Source organism: Loxodonta africana, chromosome 20, assembly GCF_030014295.1.
Source record: "Loxodonta africana isolate mLoxAfr1 chromosome 20, mLoxAfr1.hap2, whole genome shotgun sequence".
In the NCBI taxonomy this organism is placed as follows: Eukaryota; Metazoa; Chordata; class Mammalia; order Proboscidea; family Elephantidae; genus Loxodonta; species Loxodonta africana.
Genome location: NC_087361.1, coordinates 55712414 through 55730796, shown reverse-complemented (window position 1 = coordinate 55730796; position 18383 = coordinate 55712414). Strand labels below are relative to the sequence as shown.

At 56.2% G+C, this 18383-nt stretch overlaps 1 protein-coding gene across 1 annotated transcript; it reads right to left on the bottom strand.

Moving 5' to 3' along the window:
- Nucleotides 1-12173: 12173 nt before the first annotated feature.
- On the bottom strand, nucleotides 12174-15546 carry OLIG2 (oligodendrocyte transcription factor 2). Its single transcript, XM_064273195.1, has 2 exons — nucleotides 15369-15546; nucleotides 12174-14584 (listed from the first exon to the last, which is right to left on the bottom strand). The coding sequence occupies exon 2, from the start codon at nucleotides 14510-14512 to the stop codon at nucleotides 13547-13549; it is 966 nt and encodes a 321-aa protein (XP_064129265.1). The 5' UTR covers nucleotides 14513-14584; nucleotides 15369-15546; the 3' UTR covers nucleotides 12174-13546.
- Nucleotides 15547-18383: the final 2837 nt, after the last annotated feature.

The window sequence follows — 18383 nt, the reverse complement described above, 5'->3', positions numbered from 1 at the left end:
CAGACCAATCCAAGAGCAACCTCTAAGACATACCAGATTTTTTAAAAGCACTTTTGGGAAGGAAAACGCAGTTCAACCATGCACTTTTCACAAGATCAGGTCTTTCTTGTCTTTTCCTGTATGGGAGCCCCAGTGAAACTTAACTTATCCTCCATTCTAGGGAAAAAGGGCTGGGGGCTAAAAATCACCTGCATGCATTCATTTCACTCATACATTCATTCCATGAGTATTTTTTGAGCACTTATTATGTGCCAGGCCCTGTTCTTCATCACTGGGATCTATCAGTTTTCACCCATCAAACCCTCCCTGTCTCGTGAAGCTTCTGTTCTAGTGAGGAAGATAGACAATGAACAACAGGTTAATAAAAAAAAATACATAGTATGGAGAAAAGAAAAGTGGATCAGGGTAAGGGGATTGGAAGTGCCAGAGTAAGGCTGCAGTATTCAGAAGAAGCCCAAAATAAAAAACCAAACCTGTTGCCATCCAGTTGATTCCAACTCATAGTGACCATGTAGGACAGAGTGTGTCTGCCTGGGCTTCGATCCACTAAACCTACAACATGAAACAGTTGGCAAAGGCCATTCCAAGTTATTGTGGTGGTTGTTCGTCACCATCAAGTTGGCTCCAGTTGTCGTTTGTTGTTATGTTTTTAGGTGCCATCAAGTTGGTTCTGACTCATACCAACCCTGTGTTCAACAGAACATAACACTATCCGGCCCTGTGCCAACCTCACAATTGTTGCTATGGTTGGGCCTGTTGTTGCGGCCACTGTGTCAATCCATCTCGTGGAGGGTCTTTCTCTTTTTCACTGACCCAGTTGTTGTTACTTGCCATCAAGTCGGCTCCAGAGGGTTTCCAAGGCTGTCATCTTTACAGAAGCAGACCGCCACATCTTTCTCCTGTGGAACAGCTGGTGGGTTTGAACTGCCAACCTTTCAGTTAGCAGCCTAGTGCTTAACCACTGAGCCAATTATCTGTATCTCAATTTACTGAGCTTCCATAGTTCCAAACAGAAACGTGAAACTTGAGATACATTTACCTTCCCTACATTAAAATTTTATTTTTTCCATAAATTCAATTTCAGTAGGAGAGGATCCCTTGTCCCCAATCAGAAGCCCGTGGCCATCGAGTTGATACAGACTCATAGCGACCCTATAGGACAGGGTAGAGCTGCCCCATAGGGTTTCCAAGGAGCAGCTGGTGTCTTTGAACTGCCAACCTTTGGTTAGCAGCCAAGTGCTTAGCCATGGTGCCCCCAGGGCTCCTTTTTACCAATTCACAATAAGAGGCTGGCTGGATACTCATCAAGAGCACAACCTGCAAAACCCCGCTTGCCTCAGCCAGGCTTCTCGCTAGGATTCTGCCTCTTCAAACCCTAAACTTACAGATGTGTCAGGGGGTCCCTCCTCTGGGGGCATCGTGCAGACTCTCAGGCACGAGTTGCCACAGGGTCCTTACACAGCATTGTGGCTGGCAGGGAGGGCAGTGGGCCTCTTTCTACGCGTGGCAAGGACTTGAGGGTTGTGTAAAGTCACAGAGTACCAGAACTTGTAACACAGGAGCATGCCAATGATCATGGAGATGGAGCAGGACCAGCGATGTTTTGTTCTGTTTTATAAAAGGTCATCTTGAGCTGACTTGATGGCATCTAACAACAACCACCATAACTTGGAATGGCCCTTGCCAGCCATTCCATTTTATAGATAGTGGATCGAGGGCCAAAGAGTCAATCGACTTGTCTCAGGACACCCAGCCTGCTTCGAAACCTAGATTTTGTGTGTGTGTGTGTGCTTTAGGTGAAAGTTTACAGCACAAAATTAGTTGCTCATTCAAAAATTTATACTTAAGTTATTTTGTGACATCGGTTGCAATTCCCACGATGTGAGCGCACTCTCCCCCTTTCCATCCCTGGTTGCCCATGTCCATTCGTCCAGTTTTCCTGTCCCCTCCTGCCTTCTCATCTTTCCTTTTGAGCAGGTATTGCCCAGTTGGTCTCCTATGCTTGATTAAACTATGAAACACTTTCCTCACCTGTGTTATTGTTTGTTTTATAGGCCTGTCTAATCTTTGGCTGAAAGGTGGGCTTTAGGAGTGGCTTCAGTTCCAAGTCGGCAGGGTGCCTGGGGGCCATAGTCTTAGGGTTTTCTCCAGTCTGGGTCAGACCAGTAAGTCCGGCCTTTTTTTGTGAATTTGGATTTTGTGCTACATTTTTGTCATAGATTGAATTATGTCCCCCCTCCCCCCCCCCCCACGTGTGTATCAACTTGGCTAGGCCATGATTTCCAGTATTGTGTGATTGTCCTCCATTTTGTGATTGTAATTTTATGTTGAGAGGATTAGGGTGCGATCGTAACACCACCCTTACTCAGGTCACCACCCTGATCCAGTGTAAAGGGAGTTTCCTTGGGGTGTGGCCTGTACCACCTGCACCACCTTTTATCTCTTAAGAGATGAAACAGAAGCAAGCAGAGAGTTGGGAACCTCTTACCTGTAAGAGGGCAGCACTAGGAGCAGAGCACATCCTTTGGACCTGAGGTTCCTGTGCTAAGATGCTCCCAGACCAAGTAAAGGCTGATGAAGGGGACCTTTCTCCAGAGCCGACAGAGAGAGAAAGGCTTCCCTGGAGCCGGCACCCTGAATTCGGACTTCTAGCCCCCGGACTGTGAGAGAACAAACTTCTTTTTGTTAAAGCCATCCACTGTGGTATTTCTGTTACAGCAGCATTAGATGACTAAAACGATTTCTCTCCCACTTTGTCCGGGGCCCTCCATTGTGATCCTTGTCAGAGCAGTTGGTGCTGGTAGCCGGGCACCATCTAGTTCTTCGAGACCTAGATTTTTTGATGCTGAGGTCAGGCCTCTTTTCGCCATGTGCGGTTGCTCGCCAGCAACCTGAAGAGTTACTCAGAAGTGAACGAGACCATCACTGGATGGATGGGTAAACAAATATTTGTCAGCCATGAAAGGATGCAACCCTGATACTTGGTACAGCTGTGGATCAACCTGGAAAACTTTAAGTCAAGTGAAAGAAACCAGCCACAAAAGATCACGTATTTTATTATTCCGTTTAACATGAAATGTCTGGAACAGGTAAATCCATAGAGACAGAAAGCAGATTAGTGGCTGCCAGGGGCTGGGGAAGGGAAGATTGGGGGCGGGGGGGGGGGGTGACTACTTCATGGGTATGAGGTTTTATTCTGGGGTAATGAACACGCTTTGGAACTAGACAGAGGTGCTGGTTCACGACATTGCCAGTCATGCGGCATTGGAAAATGTTCACTTTAAAACGGCCAATTTTATGGTCTATGAATTACCCCTCAATTAAAAAAAGAAGTGAAGGAAAGAAGGAGCTGATAGGCTAAATATAAAAAAGGTGGGAGCAGTACAAGCAAAGCTGCTGGAGTGGGGTGAGCTGGGAGCTCTGATCCTGCCTAGTGGAGGGGCTGCTGGGAAGGAGGAGGGCAGAGAGGGTGCACACTGCCCCAGGGCCCGCCTGGGGTGAGGTGGGGAGGAGGGGCAGCCTCCTGGCTCTCCTAGTCCAGCACTGAACTGCTGTCTGAGCTCCCTGCCCCCGCGGCAGTGGCTCTGCCAGCTCTGGGCTGGACTGACTCCTTTCCTTCCGGTGCTGGCTGAGCCTCGCAGTACCCTGGGGTTTTCATTAACACTGCCTTGGCTCCAAGAGCCTACAGGGTCCAACTGGGCATGATGGGGAGCCCCAGCCCAGCTCCCAGGACTGCTATCTTCTGTGTGGTTCCGCAGCTGCAATTCTAGAGGGGGACGCCTCCTTAGCCTTCCAGCTGGCCCCTTGCACGGGGCCTCCGAGGGGTACAAAGAGAAGGACTAGCAGGCCCTGCCTGGGAGGGAGGGAAAGGGAGAGATCTGGGGCCTGAAGCTTCACGGGAACTTTTCCTTCGACTAAGTCCTCCCTGATTCTGGCCCCCACCCTTAAAAGACCTGATTCTGGTTCCTATGTGGAGAGTGGGCCCTCCCTCTCTGACGCAAAGCAGAGATTATTCATGGAGGATTGGCAGTGTGCCATGGCACCCTGAGGTGAGGACAGGCTCCCTGCTCTCACAGAAGTCCAACAGCCCTGCCCTGCATGGGGGGAGGGGTGGGGAACTGGACTCTGTGATCAGGGCTCAGAGGACACTCTGGACCCCTCCTTGATCCTGAGGCATGCAGGCCCCTGGTGATGGCTGAAAGGCAGGTCATACGACCAAGGTAACAGAGACCTTCTCTCATAGGACCTCCCAGAAGATTCAATGAGCTGCATGCATTCCTCCATCTCATTGTCCCTGCCCTGTGTTCCTACTCTGTGGCAGGCTCAGGGCCCGGGGTCTTGCTTTCAAACCTGACACCCTGTGAAGAAGGTACTAGCATCATCCCATTCTGCAGATAAGAAAGTGGAGGCTCAGAAGGGCTGCATCTCTTGAGCAAGGTGACATAGCTGGTAGAGCCTGGCCAAGGCAGCAGTCCGCCCTCCCCCACTCAGCTGCCCCCTCCTGGAGTCCTGGTCCTCACCCCTCCACCATGACCTGAATATTCATGGCTACTTCTGGAGGCCCCAGACTCAGGTGTGAGGGTCCAGGCCTGGGCCCAGGGCATCTATTCATAGTTGGGACCAGACAGAGATGACTCCTGGGATGTTTTCTTTCACCCAGGGAACAAAATGATTGGCAGATACTGTTATTAAGATCAAGGAAACCCTGGTGGCGTAGTGGTTAAGTGCTACGGCTGCTAACCAAAGGGTCGGCAGTTGGAATCTGCCAGGCACTCCTTGAAAACTCTATCGGACAGTTCCACTCTGTCCTATAGGGTTGCTATGAATTGGAATCAACTCGATGGCACTGGGTTTATTATTAAGATCAAAGACTACAACCTTCAGTATGGATTACGCCTCAACATAAAGAAAACAAAAATCCTTACAACTGAACCAATGAGCAACATCATGATAAACAGAGAAAAGATTGACGTTGTCACGGATTTAATTTACTTGGATCCACAATCAACACCATGGAGGCAGCAGTCAAGAGATCAAATGATGAATTGCATTGGACAAATCTGCTGTGAAAGACCTCTTTAAAGTGCTGAAGAACAAAAATGTCACCTTGAAGACTAAGGAGCTCCTAACCGAAGCCATGGTATTTTCAAATCACCTCACATGCATGCAAAAACCGGATAAAGAATGAGGAAGATCAAAGAAGAATTGATGCCCCTGAATGATTGTGATGGTAAAGAATATTGAATACACCATGGACTGCCAGAAGAATGAACGAGTGTGTCTTAGAAGGAGCACAGCCAGAATGCTCCTTGGAAGCAAGGATGGTGAGACTTCGTCTCATGTACTTAGGACACGTTATCAGGAGGGACCAGTCCCTAGAGAAGGACATCATGTTTGATAAAGTAGAGAATCAGCAAAAAAAGGAAGACCCTCAACGAGATGGATTGACATAGTGGCTGCAACAATGGCTCAAACATAACGATTGTGAGGACGGCGCAGGACCAGGCAGTGTTTCATTCTGTTGTACGTAGGTTCACTATGAGTCGGAACCAACTTGACGGCACCTAACAACAACATTATTAATTAGGAGCCCTGACGGAGCAGTGGTTAAAGAGCTTGGCTGTTACCGAAAGGTTGGTGGTTTGAATCTACCAGCTGCTCTGTGCGATCTGCTTCTGTAAAGATTTATAGTCTTGAAAACCCTATGGGCCAATTCTACTCTGTCCTAAAAGATCTCTGAGTTGGAGCCTATTGGACAGCAACTGGGTATTAGGAATTATTCCATTTATATACAAAGAGACAGAGGCTCAAAGAGTTTACCGCAGTGTCTGCCCAAGTCCCAATTCAGCTGCCCAAGGTAGAAGCAAAAATACCCACCAGGCTTTAGGCCTCAGTATCCCCTATTAAAGTGCGGATCCCAGGCCATTCAACTCCTGTCTCACTCCCCACACCCTGCAAACCTCCTCTTTCCCATGAGTCCCCCATTCACCCCCCCCAGGACACCATTCCTTCACCAAGGGTGGAGCTGTCTATACCCCCTTCAACTGGTGAATTTCTTTGGGGCACACACACTTCCCTGCCAGGCAGGGCTTTCTAGAGCCCCGACCTGGGCCTGGGCCAGGTGGACAAAAGGACATGGAACCCAGTGGACCCATTCAGCTTCGGTGATCGCCCCACCAGTCTCCATTCTACAGATGAGAAAACCGAGGATCAGAAAGGCCACCCAAGCCCCACTGTGCAAGACAAACATCTACCGCCAGAAAGATTTGGGAATGAGGCAAGGGCTAGAATTTGCTGACGGTGGGTTTCTGGCCAGACCTAGAACCTTTGCCCAGCACCCTTGTCCCAGGCTGCAGCTACAGGACTTGGATCCTGTCATGGTCAGGGCCTGGAAAGGCAAGGACTCAGAGAGCCCACCGGGGCTGGGAGGACGGCAGTGGGCTAAGGCTTAGAAAAGGTCTACTGGGAGTTTCCCTTTCCCGGGACGGACAGGTCCGCAGCTCAGTGTCATCCCGGGAAGGGAGTGGTAAACGGAGCTGTCCTTGGCCAGACAGACTGCTAGCTGTCCCGGCTTCCAGGGTTCAGCCAGACCAAGGGCATGCAGCCTCGGGCCTCTGCTTGAGGCAGTTTCGGGATTCGAAGCCCTGGGTGCACATGGGCCTGGGTGTTTGAGCCCACGTGCGTTAGCCGGAGCTCATGGACTAGGGTCGGTGGGCGAGTGTGCGTGAGTGGGTGTGCTTGCGGGCTCAGGTGCATGGACTCTGGTGCGTGCGCCAGGCTCAGGTGCATGGGTCTGGGTGCTCCCAGGCGTAGACGCTGCAGTCTGCACCCAGCCCCTGCTCCACCTCACCCCCGTTTGGGCCCTACAGGTTTCCTGCGGGCTCTGCTTGCCTCCCTGTTGGGGATCCCGAGCTCCTCCCAAGAACAATGGACCCAGAGACTCAGCCATCTCCCCAAAGGAAAGCTGCACACTGTTCAAGTCAGCTGCTTCAAACCGGGTCTGTGCGGGCCGCACTGGGAACACCGGCGGGCCAAGCGTGAGCGTCCCCCGCGTGTCCCGGCAGTCCCTGCGCGTTCACCCGGGTTCGGCTGCGTGGGATGAGGGACGCGAAGGTCGGAGGGAAGACCCGTGCATGGCATTCATCGCGAGCTCACTGAGCAAGTGCGTCGCCAGAGAGCGGCGACAACGCGGGCTCGAGGATCCCCAAGAAAGGCAAGGCCTCCCAACCCACCACCCCGCTAGCTCATCCTGCTCACTGCGGTGTCGGTGTCGGAGGTTGCCAAATGGAAGCCCATGGGCCTCTGGGCCCCCCGAGGTGTCTGCTGGCCCTAAGTCTGCTGCAAAGTTCGGGGTCCGATGGTCACCGGGCGCAGAGCACGCAAGTCGGGCTCACCACCGGCAGCCGAGGCCTCGCATTTTAGGGTGACTGGCACCGGAATCTGCCTGGCCCCAGCAGGCGGTTCAGTTTGCGCCCCTTCCGAAGGACTACCCAAGGTGCAGAATGCACAAGGCGTCCTGACTCCGGCTGTGCCGCGGGGAGGGGCGTCGGGGGCAGGCGGAGGCGGCAGCTGTCTGGGCGCTAACGACGGTCCCTCGCGGTGGCGCCAGCCGCCCTAATGAGGGGCAGCCTCTCGCTCACCTGCCCTTCCTCCGCCCGCGCCGGGCGCCCACCCGAGCCCGCTAATTGCTAAAACCTCTCCGCACCGCCCGCCGCCCAGATGGGGGCGTCGAGGACAGATGGGGGCGTCGGGGACAGATGGGATGGGGCGCAGAGGCGGAGCCGCTGAGAAGCGTCACCTAAGGGTCTGGGGCTGGGCATCTCCGCCCCCAGCGGCTGCACGGCGGCAGCTCCAAGGACTCCCGAGCGCTCCGCTGAGCCAGAGTCGGTGGATGGCTGGGGGCGCGACGGGAGCCTAGGACCGCCCCCGCGTGGGCTCTAGAGCTCGACTCACGGATTACAAGGTTGCCTCTTCCACTTCCTGTGTCCACATGCCATTTCCCCTCTCTGTGCCTCAGTTTCCTCGCTGTAAAGTGGAATAATAACAGCACTCTCTTCAATGGGTGCTGTGAGGATTTAAAGTAGTCACACCCATAAAGCTCTCAGCGGAGTGCTTTACACCGGCAAGTCTTCGATGAATCTTGGCTGCTTCTCTTAGTATCCTGAAGTCCCCCATGGCTGGCCTTCCCTTGCCCGCTCCTCCCAGCTCTGCTGCATCTGTTCCTTGCTGCAGCCACCCCACCCCCTTAACTGGAACCAGAGAACACAGCCATATAGCAATAAGGGGCCCTGGCAACTCTATGGGGGCAGTTCTACTCTATCTATAGGGTTGCCATGAGTTGAGTCGGAGCTCTGGTGGCATAGCAGGTAACAGCTGCTAACCAAAGGGTCAGTAGTTTGAATCCACCAGCTGCACCTTGGAAACTCTATGGGGCAGTTCTACTCTGTCCTGTAAGGTCGCTATGAGTCAGAATCCTTTCCATGGCAATGGGTTTGGTTTTTGGCTTTTCTGTTAGGAGAGAGATGGGAAGTAAGGTTGTGGTGAGCCAGGGGGAGCAATGGCCACCTCCACGCCTCCTGAAATGGCCCCTAGCTCTGACAGGGAGTGGGGGGCTTAGCCCAGCATGCCTAGCCCATGGAGGGCCTGCAGCCTCCAAACCCACTGGTAACCCAGGTAGCTTCTGGTGTTTCCTCCCCAGCCAGGGTAGGGTTCTGAGCAGCAACCTCCCAGGTCAGGCTGCTTCTGGCCTGCCTTAGGTCTTCAGAGATGACTGTGGGTGGCCAGTCACTCACAAAGTGTCTTGAGAGCTGTCAGTATAGGGCTCTGCCAAAGACCCTCCGTGTCCCCGTGGGAGAGGGGACATGGGGCAGACCTATAATACCAAAAAAAAAAAAAAAAAAGCCAAACCCAGTGCCATGGAGTTGATTCCGACTCATAGCGACCCTATAGGACAGGGTAGAACTGCCCCATAGAGTTTCCAAGGACTGCCTGGCAGATTCGAACTGCCGACCCTTTGGTTAGCGGCCGTAGAACTTAACCACTATGCCACCAGGGTTTCTGACCTATAATAAAAAAAATAGGGACTTGAAATAAGAGGTGCGGCAGGTATAGCAGGATCTTTCCCTTTAGATTACATTTTAGCAGACATTAAGGGAGTGCTCAGACAGCCTGTAAGGTGGATTCTGTCCTGAAGGGAGACAGATAGGCAGACATTTCTCCAGGGCTGGGATAATTTCACTATGAGAACGTTGAAAACCCCACTGCATGGAGTCAGTTCCAACTCATTGTGACCCTATAGGGCAGAGTAGAACTGTTCCATAGAGTTTCCAAGCAGCACCTGGTGGATTCGAACTGCTGAACTTTTGGTTAGCAGCCATAGCTCTCAACCACTAAGCCACCAGGGTTTCCTATGAGAGCATTTAGGGGGCTTAAACCCAACGTATTGGCCTTGGGACACGTAGTTGGTTCCAGGCTGGGACTTGCCAGGCTGGGATCACTGTGCATCCTGGGCACCCAGGAATTGACAGCCACATTAGAGGCTGAAAGCGTGACCACCAAGTTTGTTCACCGACTGAGGTGCACATGAGGCCTGGGGGATGCCATCTCCCAATGCTCACCATCAATCCCTGAAACCTGGAACTTGCCAACCCAACAGTGACAGTGGCCCAGCAGCACCCCAGGGCTCTGGTGCGGCCTCCAGCTCCCAGTCCCTCCAGCAGAGACCTCTGGCTGCCCAGGGAATTGTCATTTCTCTGTGACTTCTGTCCAGATGTGGAATGGGAGCCGGATGTCAGTGTCCTGGGTCCTAGAGGCTGTGAAGAGTGATCCGACCCTGTTCACTTCGCGCTGCCGCCTCAGCTTTCAGCTTTCCGTCAGCCAAGCTCCGAGGGAAGGAGTTTATCTCGCAGACTTGGCGGCTGATGACGGCAGGAAGTCCCTGGGTCGCGCCGCTGAAAGCTGGGGGTCTCGAGGGCGACGGGGGGACGCTGAGCTGCTGCCCATAGAGAATCTTCGGCCTGAGGCCCCCAGGGAGGAAACCGGCCGTGCCGGGGCTCTGCAGACCGCGTCGCTCTCAGACTGCTTCTCTAACTTCGTTTTACCTTCCCCTCTTTCAGTGGGGTGCCTGGTCCTAATTAAGGGCCCACCGAAGTCAACCCGGATGCAAGGTCTACTCCCGCCGCTCGCCGAAGCCCAGCCACTGCCTGAGACCTCAGCCTCTCCCAAGTCCCCGGCCACCCTCGGCGAGGAGCCACCTGCCCCCGGCGGCCTTGCGCCTGCGCTCCTGTGCGCCTCCTCGGCATCTGGGGACGCGCTGCTCCCACAAGTGGTGGCCGCGGGCCTGGGTTGGGCGTGCAATGCAGGCGGGTGGATCTCGAGAGGGCCCGGAGCCTGGCTGGACTCAGCCCCTTCTTGGGAGGTCGGTTGTAACCTGGCTGGCGACTAGACCCTGGTCGCGAGCTTGGGTAGGGGATGGAGGGAGACTTGATTGATTTCCCTAGACAACTCCGCCTCCACGCACACAGCGCGCATACCCAAATCCCTCGCCCGCACATGCGGTGCCTTGCGGGGAAAGAAACCGCAAACGCGATGAAGACCCCACTCCCACTTGGGAGGATTCTCAGCTCCTACCAGCAGAGATCCGCCTCCCCGGTACCCCGCCCCGATGTGTGTCTGTGCCTGGAGCCGGGAGTAGTTTTGAATTCTTACTTTCATTTCAAATGAGATTTCGGGACACAAGTTTCTAGGCGTCGCCCTATTCTCAGGAGCCCTGGTGGCATAGTGCTTAAGCCCTGAGTTGCTAACCGAAAGGTCCGCTGTTTGAATCCAGGAGAAAGATGTGGCAATCAGATGTTCCGATCTGCTTTCGTAAAGATCACAGACTTCTGGATCGGAATCGACTAGATGGCAGTGCGTTTGGGTTTGGGCCCTACCCATATCTTATATTTGCGCAGTGTCGCTCCCGCCCGCCTCCTCCGAATGTCCCAGCCTCCGCTGAGAAGCGAAGCCGGGACGAGGCCTACAGCAGCCGGCCCGGACGCCCTCCCTTCTGGCCAGCAGCCGACTTGATCCGCTGGAGGACTGGGAAGTGCAGTCCCCAGCTAGGGGTGGACATGCCCTCAGGCCTGGGTAAGGGGATCCTGTGTGGGCCCGGCTTAGTGACCACACCCTAGAAACCGGGCTCCAAACAGGGAAATCTCCACCTCCAAGATGCCACGGGCCTTCCTCCAGTGGCCACCAAAGAAGTGCCAAGAGGGCCCTGGGCCATTGTGCCCACACCACACACTCTTTTCCGGGGAGCACGTTTTCGGGCCAGCCCGCCAGCCCAGAGACAGCCCCACGGTCTGTCCTCTCCCTTGACCCGGAGAGCCAAGCTTTTTCATTTCTACCCAGAACCTTCCCTAAGAGCCACGTCCTAGATTTGCATTACAATTTTGGGTTGTGAAGAATCCAGTGGCTTCGAAAAGACTGTGGCCGTCCGGGGCAGAGGAGAAAACCGCAGCGCGTCCCTAGGACACTTGCCTCGCTGCCGGGTTCCCTGCGCCCGACCCTTTGCGGTGCAAGGCTGGGGCGGGTGCAGCGCGGGGAAGAGAGCGCAGGGTGGGGGGATCCAGCACCCCACTCTCCCGTAGCTCTTCGCGGGCAGCCCTTCGGGATGGAGCCCCACGTGGCTGGGCCGCAGCTGAAGCCGAGAGAGCTCTCAGGGCCGTCAGGGCGGGGTGGGAGCCCGGGACCGCCTGGGAGGAGAGAGGCAAGAAAAACAGGGCAGGGAGGTGGCCTGAGCGCCAGGAACCTCGCGGCAGGCACTGCCCTGGCCCCGAAGGCCCTAAATTCCGCGTGCGGGGAAGGAAAGTTTCACTTCCAATTAAAACTTAATCCTCACCCGAAGGAAAGTGGGTTCTGAATTAGACGTAGGAAAAGAAAAATACAGAAAAGCAAGTTGTCAGAAGAGAGCTCAGAACGTGTTTTAAAGAGAATGGGTGGATGGCAAAGAGACAAATTACCCCCTTTTTTTTCTCAGGAGAAACCCAGTGAAATGGTCCCCAAATCCGGTAGCAAGGGATCGCGTCCTGCACCCACTTCGCGAGGCAGCCTCAAGCCTCGGCCAGCGAAGTACCAGGCTCCACGAGCCACCTCCCCCACCCCTCCCCCACACCAATGGAAAACGCCCGGCTTGCTTCACATTTTATTTAAAATCTCAACACTCGATCATTTATTTCGTTTTTGCAACCAAACAAGTAATAAATATTATTTAGCACTTTTTTTCCCTTTTTTTTACAAAAATAAAACAGATGATACACTCTCTGCAAGGGGCAGCCATCAAGGAGGGGTGTTGCCCTGCGGACGCTATGAAGCCGAGATTGCAAGGCAAGCAGCGCGCGGGCAGTTTGCGCTGACCCGGGAAGCACGTGGCGAGTTGGCCATTTGTGTTAAATTTGGCAAAAAAAAAAAAAAAGAGAGAGAGAGAGAGAAAGAAACCAATATAGAGGAAACCCAGCTTAAATTCCGGTGGGGCTCAGTCACGTGAGCAAACGATTTAGCAGCGCGCACTTACCTCCTGACTGATACTGTATTCACCCATCCAAGAAAGAAAAAACACAACTGAAACCCCCAAATAACCCATGCTACATTCACTTCAACAGCATTTTAGTTCTGACAAATTCCCAAGTACCAAAATGACCGCCCCCAATCGGGTAAGAAACCAAATCACTTTGTGCTCTGATGGGGGAGGGGGGAAGGAAGAAGACAGTTTGTTTTAAAATCATAACTAAAAAATACTCGCCCCCAAAGTCTGCAGTTTTGTGTTAGCCCATTCCACAAGTGTTTCTATTCTGGCCGCCTATAAGCTTGCTTGTACTTTTGAAAAAGGAACGACAGATTTATTAGAAAACCACAAACCACCAAACCAACAGGAGCGACAGGGCGGAGCGGCCAGGTTCTCGGACGGTTGTGGGTTTTCCCTGCCGTGGAGACTGGACAGGGCCGTAAGTGCATGTGGTACCCAAGGCCAGCACCGACTAACTGCTTGCCCCGCCCCGGGCCAGGGACGAGCCTCGAGAGAAGGCCGCGGCGGTTGCTCCGGGATGCGGCTCTCCAGTCCCCACTGCCAAGAAAGGAGGAAGGCGAGGACGGAGGGGAAGTCCCCGACGCCTCCCTGTAACGAAGTGCTGCCCCGGCCGGCCTAGGCAGCCGGCCGTGTTCCCGGGGAAATCAAAGTTTTTAGAATGTTTTTCTGGAGAGGTGAGGTGGAGGGAGGGATGCACACAGCGGTGCCTTTTTATAAAGTGTGTCTACCTGACCAGCTCTGTTTAAAGCCCAGAGGACTAACTAACAAGTCTGGGGGAGAATGCCCTCTCACTCCCTACTCCTCAGTGCGCGGCCGCATTGCTTCGAGTCCCTGGCTCTGGAGTCCCCACCAGCGCCCCCCACCCGGCCCTTGGTCCTGCGCTGCCTCCTTGGAATAGAGCTCCCTGGTCCAGCTCAGGCCAGTCCTTGCTTCCGCGCAGCCTCCGCCCCCGCTTGCCAGAACTCACTGGCGCGGGCCGGCTCACTTGGCGTCGGAGGTGAGGCGCGGCAGGCTGCCCGCGCCCATGGCCGACACGTGATGGTGCGGCGGTGGCACCTGGCACATGCTGCAGGGGCAGGGCATGCCGCCCCAGTGCTGGAAGCTGCTGCTGCCCCCGCTGCCGCCGCCCCCGGCCCCCAGAGGGGCCGCCGCGGCCGCCGACGGAGACTTGAGCAGGCCATGAGGGGGACGGATGGAGCCAACCGATGACAGCCCCGAGCCGGGCAGGGAGGCGCTGGACACCGCCGCAGCCGCGGCGGCGGCTGCAGCGGCGGCTGCCGGTGGCAGGATGGGGTGGTGCACCGCTGGGTGGTGCGCGGCGTGCGCGGCCGCCGGGTGCGCCGTGGCGGCGGGCAGGGGCGCAGAGTGCGCCAGGCCCCCGCAGGCCGACGGGTGGAAGCCGGCGTGGTGGCCGCCGTAGATCTCGCTCACCAGCCGCTTCATCTCCTCCAGCGAGTTGGTGAGCATGAGGATGTAATTGCGTGCCAGCAGCAGGGTGGCGATCTTGGAGAGCTTGCGCACCGACGGGCCGTGCGCGTAGGGCATGACCTCGCGCAGCCCGTCCATGGCGATGTTGAGGTCGTGCATGCGCTTGCGCTCGCGGCTGTTGATCTTGAGGCGCAGCTGCTGCAGCTCGGGTTCCGTCATCTGCTTCTTGTCCTTCTTGGTGGACGATGCGGCCGCCGACGATGTGGACGAGGAGGTGCTGGACGAGGAGGACTTGAAGCCACCGCCGCCCAGCTTGTCCCCGGAGTGCGCACCCGCCGAGCCCATGGCGCCGCGCAGCTCGGTGCTCAGCTCAGGCGGACAGTCGCTTGGTGTAGAGGAGGACACGGTGCCCCCCGAGAAGCCGCTGCCGCCGCTGCCCTTGCTCCGAGCCGGCAGGAAAAGGTCATCGGGCTCTGGCGACGACGGGCGGCTAGACACCAAGCTGGCGTCAGAGTCCATGGCCCCAGGCGGTAGGCTCAGCTGCTGCAGGGTCCTCCCTCCCTCGGTCTGCGGAGCTTCCACGCACGCCTCCTACGGAGAGGAGGGGAAACGAGAGCCAAAGAGAGAGAAACAGAGACAGAGAGAGACACTGAGTCCGTGCGAGAGAAATCCCGCTGCTCCCGCCTGCATCGCAGCGCCACATCCAGGCGCGGGTGGCGGGCCGCACCACGTCCACCTCGCTGCTATCTCTGGCCTTCCAGCTAGCCACATGCAAATACCCCCAACGAATCGCTGTCTCTTCCTACCACCTCCCCACTGCTCCCATCCACAGGTTGTTTGATTCCAGGGAGCACTGAGTGGCCCTCACAATCCGGGACTGCGAAGGCGGTGTCCGGGAGGTTTGTGCCTTCCGTTGCGCAAGGGCAGGCTGGGTATCCAGGGCTGGAGAAACAAGTGGCAAGTGAGGGCTTTTCTCTGAGGGAGGGTGGAGATCGACATAGAAAAGTGTTTCTTTGGTTCCTCAAACGCATCCACCTCATCTCCTTTGACACCGCGCAGCAAACACACCCACGCACACACGCCCCCTGCGTCCGCACGGCGCCCGGGTTCGGCGTGCGGCAACCGGGCCAAGGGGAGCGCGCTAGCTGGCGGAGGTTTGGGCAGAGGGAGCTCTTGTGGCCCGGACTTCTCGCTTTTGGGCGAAGGGGATGCTGCGGGGAGTGTGGGGAGGGTCAAGGCGGCGAGGTGGCTCTGGGGAACTGGCGGGCAGGGCCGGGGTCGGGGCCCCTCCATCCGAGCATCCTGGTCACAGCCGAGTTGGAGGGCGTCTGTCCCTGGGTTCCAGGCCGAGTTACTGAGGGGCGGGGACACTTACTGTGGGTGCGATTCCAAGAGCTCGCTCCGAAAAGCCGCAGCGGAGAATTGGCTCCAGGCGCTGGGGTCGCGGCGGTCTATAATAAGGATCCGCACCTTTCCTGGCTCGGAGGGTTTTTATAGCCCGGTGGCTGCGGCGGCGACGGCGGCGGTCGGAGCGGGGGCGGGGAACAATGTGCTTGTGCTGGAGGGGCGGCCGCGCCAATGAGCTGGGCCCGCCCCGGGGGCTGGGAAGCTGATGTCATCGGGGCTAATTCCGCTCAATGAAACGCTCCGGGCTCGGCGCACGCCCCCTGCCCGCGCACAACCAATGGGCGCCCGCGGCGGTGAGAGTCTTCGGGAGGGACGAGAGGAGGGACCCGGGGAAGGAGAGCTCCGGGCTAAAGGAGGGGGAGGTGGGCTCGCAGGCGAAGGAGCTAGGGCAGAGCGCGGTGGGGACCGAGGGAGAGAGGAGACGTTGTCAAATGTCTAGAAAAATGCAGTCACCACGGATTTAGATTGGGGTTGGGGTAGCCTGAGTGTTCCTGCTCAACAAACCTGATACTCAACGCGACCCAGGAGCCCAGGCTGGAGTCTCCTCGCTCTCTGTCCTCTCTCTTGGTGCCCGCTGCCTGTCCCCATCTCATGGGCTTCATCAACACGTTGCCATTTCGGCCCCAGATGTAAACAGTTACCAGGCACAAAGCTCGCATTTTCTTGGCGCTCAGGAGGTGGCGGCTCCCGCAGCTCCGCGAGCAGCCAGGAGCGCCCTCAGCTGGGAGTAGGGCCTGTGGGGGCGGAAGGCGGGCAAGGAAGGAGGGAGACCACCCCCAGGACGCAGAATTCGGAAAGAAATCACAGCTCTTCATAGAACTGAGGATGGTGTAGGCGCAGGGACGACTTACTTCCACCCGGGAGCCGTGCTAACACAAGGATGGACAGAACGAGCCCGGAGTTCAACATCCCTCTCCGTTTATTAGCAGGGGAGCCAGATGATGGTGTTCTCAGCATCATCTTCCTAGGAGTCACCGCGACTGTGGGGTAGGGGGCAATACTGGTTTGTCTGCAAAGAGGAGTGTCAGGTCTGGGCAAAGCCTTCCCGACTCTGTGGACCAGACAGCGAGATCTAACCACTCTGACACAGAAACCTGAAAGTCTTTGCCCAGAAGGATTTAAACTAGACCTGAAGAAGCACCCAACTGAGGTAGTTCAGGGGTACCAATGCCCTCATCCATTTTACAGATGGGAAAAATCAAAAGCCAGCCTCTGCGGCAAGCCTCAGAAGAAGTGGCCAGCCCTTTACAGTGCAGCTGTACCTGGACTGTGGTTGGGTGCACTGGCTGTTCCTTGCAATACCGGCGGCCGCCCGTCTCCCTAAATACTAACTTTTCCCCTGAGCTGAATTTCTCACCTCCGTACCTTTCGAGTACAGGAGTTCCTGCAGGTCCCAGATGCCAGCCAGTCACACTGCCCCGCCCTACTGCCCCCTCCCCCCGTTGTTACCTTCCTTTGGTTTCTCCGTGGTTTCAGAACTTATAATTTGCACTTGAGATTTTAAAAACAAGCAAACCAACAAATAAACGTAAGTGTTTCGCTTTCAAGTAGCAAAATTACATGGTAAAGCGAATACAGAAATAAATCCACTTTATTGCTCTAGTTGCGTGTTAAGTCTTCCACCGCCGTGTTCACCGGGTAGCCCGGAAGGCTCTCGCCTTCACCTAGTCTCTTGCCTTCTGGAGCATTATTTTCCAACTCTCGTGTTTCCCAGCTGGCTCTGCAGCCATCCGTTAAATATGTATTTAAGGCATTAAGAACTGAAGCGTGGTGATAGGTCGTCCAACGGCTACGCGGATGACCCATAACCTTTCAATTAGGAGAATCTGTCACACGGACGAACGCGGGGGCGGGGGTGGGAAGCAGAGAAAGCTCGGGTATTTGAGCGTCGCCCCTTCGGGCCTCCACCGCCACCGGCAATGAAGACTTGCGTGGGGGTGTGCGCTGTGGATACCGGAGCCAGGGCGTGAGTTGTGCGCCCGCCTGTCTGTCTAATAAACACAAGCAGGTGCAACGTGGGCGCACTTGGGTTGAAGGCAGCGAGGTTAGTCCAGACGGCGGCACGTGTCCCAGAGCCCTGGTTCATTCTTGTTGCTTCGCACCGGTGTCCTCCCTGTTTCCGACCGTGCGCGGGAGAACACGATCTTGGGTGCATTACGCGCGCGCTCGGATAACTGAGATTGGAGGCCTGGGGAGAAGGTAATGGTGGTGGGAAAGACGCTGCCTCCGCTCGGCGCATTTCTAGAGCCCGGGAACGCGGAGTCCGAAGGCAGAAGAGCGCGCTACTCGCCAGGTTTCCGCGTGGACGCCCATCTGGGCGCTCCATGCCCCAGACCCGCGCCACCGAGTGGCGGCGGCAGTGGCAGTTCTGGGGCTGTGCAGCGGCACCTCGCGGTCCGCAGGCCCTCTCGCCCGGGGACTCGGGCGGGCAGCTCTGGGCTGCACTTCCCAACACCCTCCTTTCGCCCGAGAGTTGTTGAAGAGGGGAGAGGACTCGTACAGCCCAGGAGCAAATTGGACTGTGGACAGAGCCCACTATATCTTCGAGGATTTTTCCCTGAGCTTTTTCCCGGAAATTCGGAATAATCAGAAACTCAAATCTGGCCTCCGGCGTCTGCCCTTGTATGTCCCGGGACCTCTGCCCCGCGCCCAGCGTGCACGTCCTGGGGTTCGCCCGGTGCTCTTTGCCCGAACCTGCGCCCTGTGCTCTGCGTGCAGGTCCCGGTTCCCACCCTCGCGCTCAGCCGGGCCTCAAGCCTCTTCCTGAGGAGTTGAGCGCTCACTCGCTGAGGCTGATCAGCCCCGGCTCCATGGGGTTCCTGGCTGGCCCCGGCGTCCAGGATCTGTCGGCCTCCTCTGTCAAAACGGAAGACGCGTCTTTCGCTCCTTTGTGTTTCCCTCCCACAAAGGACCGGGTGCGTGGCGGGGCCGGCCTTTGCTCGGTCGCCTAGCGGCCCGGGCGGAGCTTGTGCCAAACGGGCCT

Excerpts from the sequence above, each read along its gene's own strand:
- OLIG2 (XM_064273195.1), bottom strand. The coding sequence starts at position 14,512 with ATGGACTCTGACGCCAGCTTGGTGTCTAGCCGCCCGTCGTCGCCAGAG.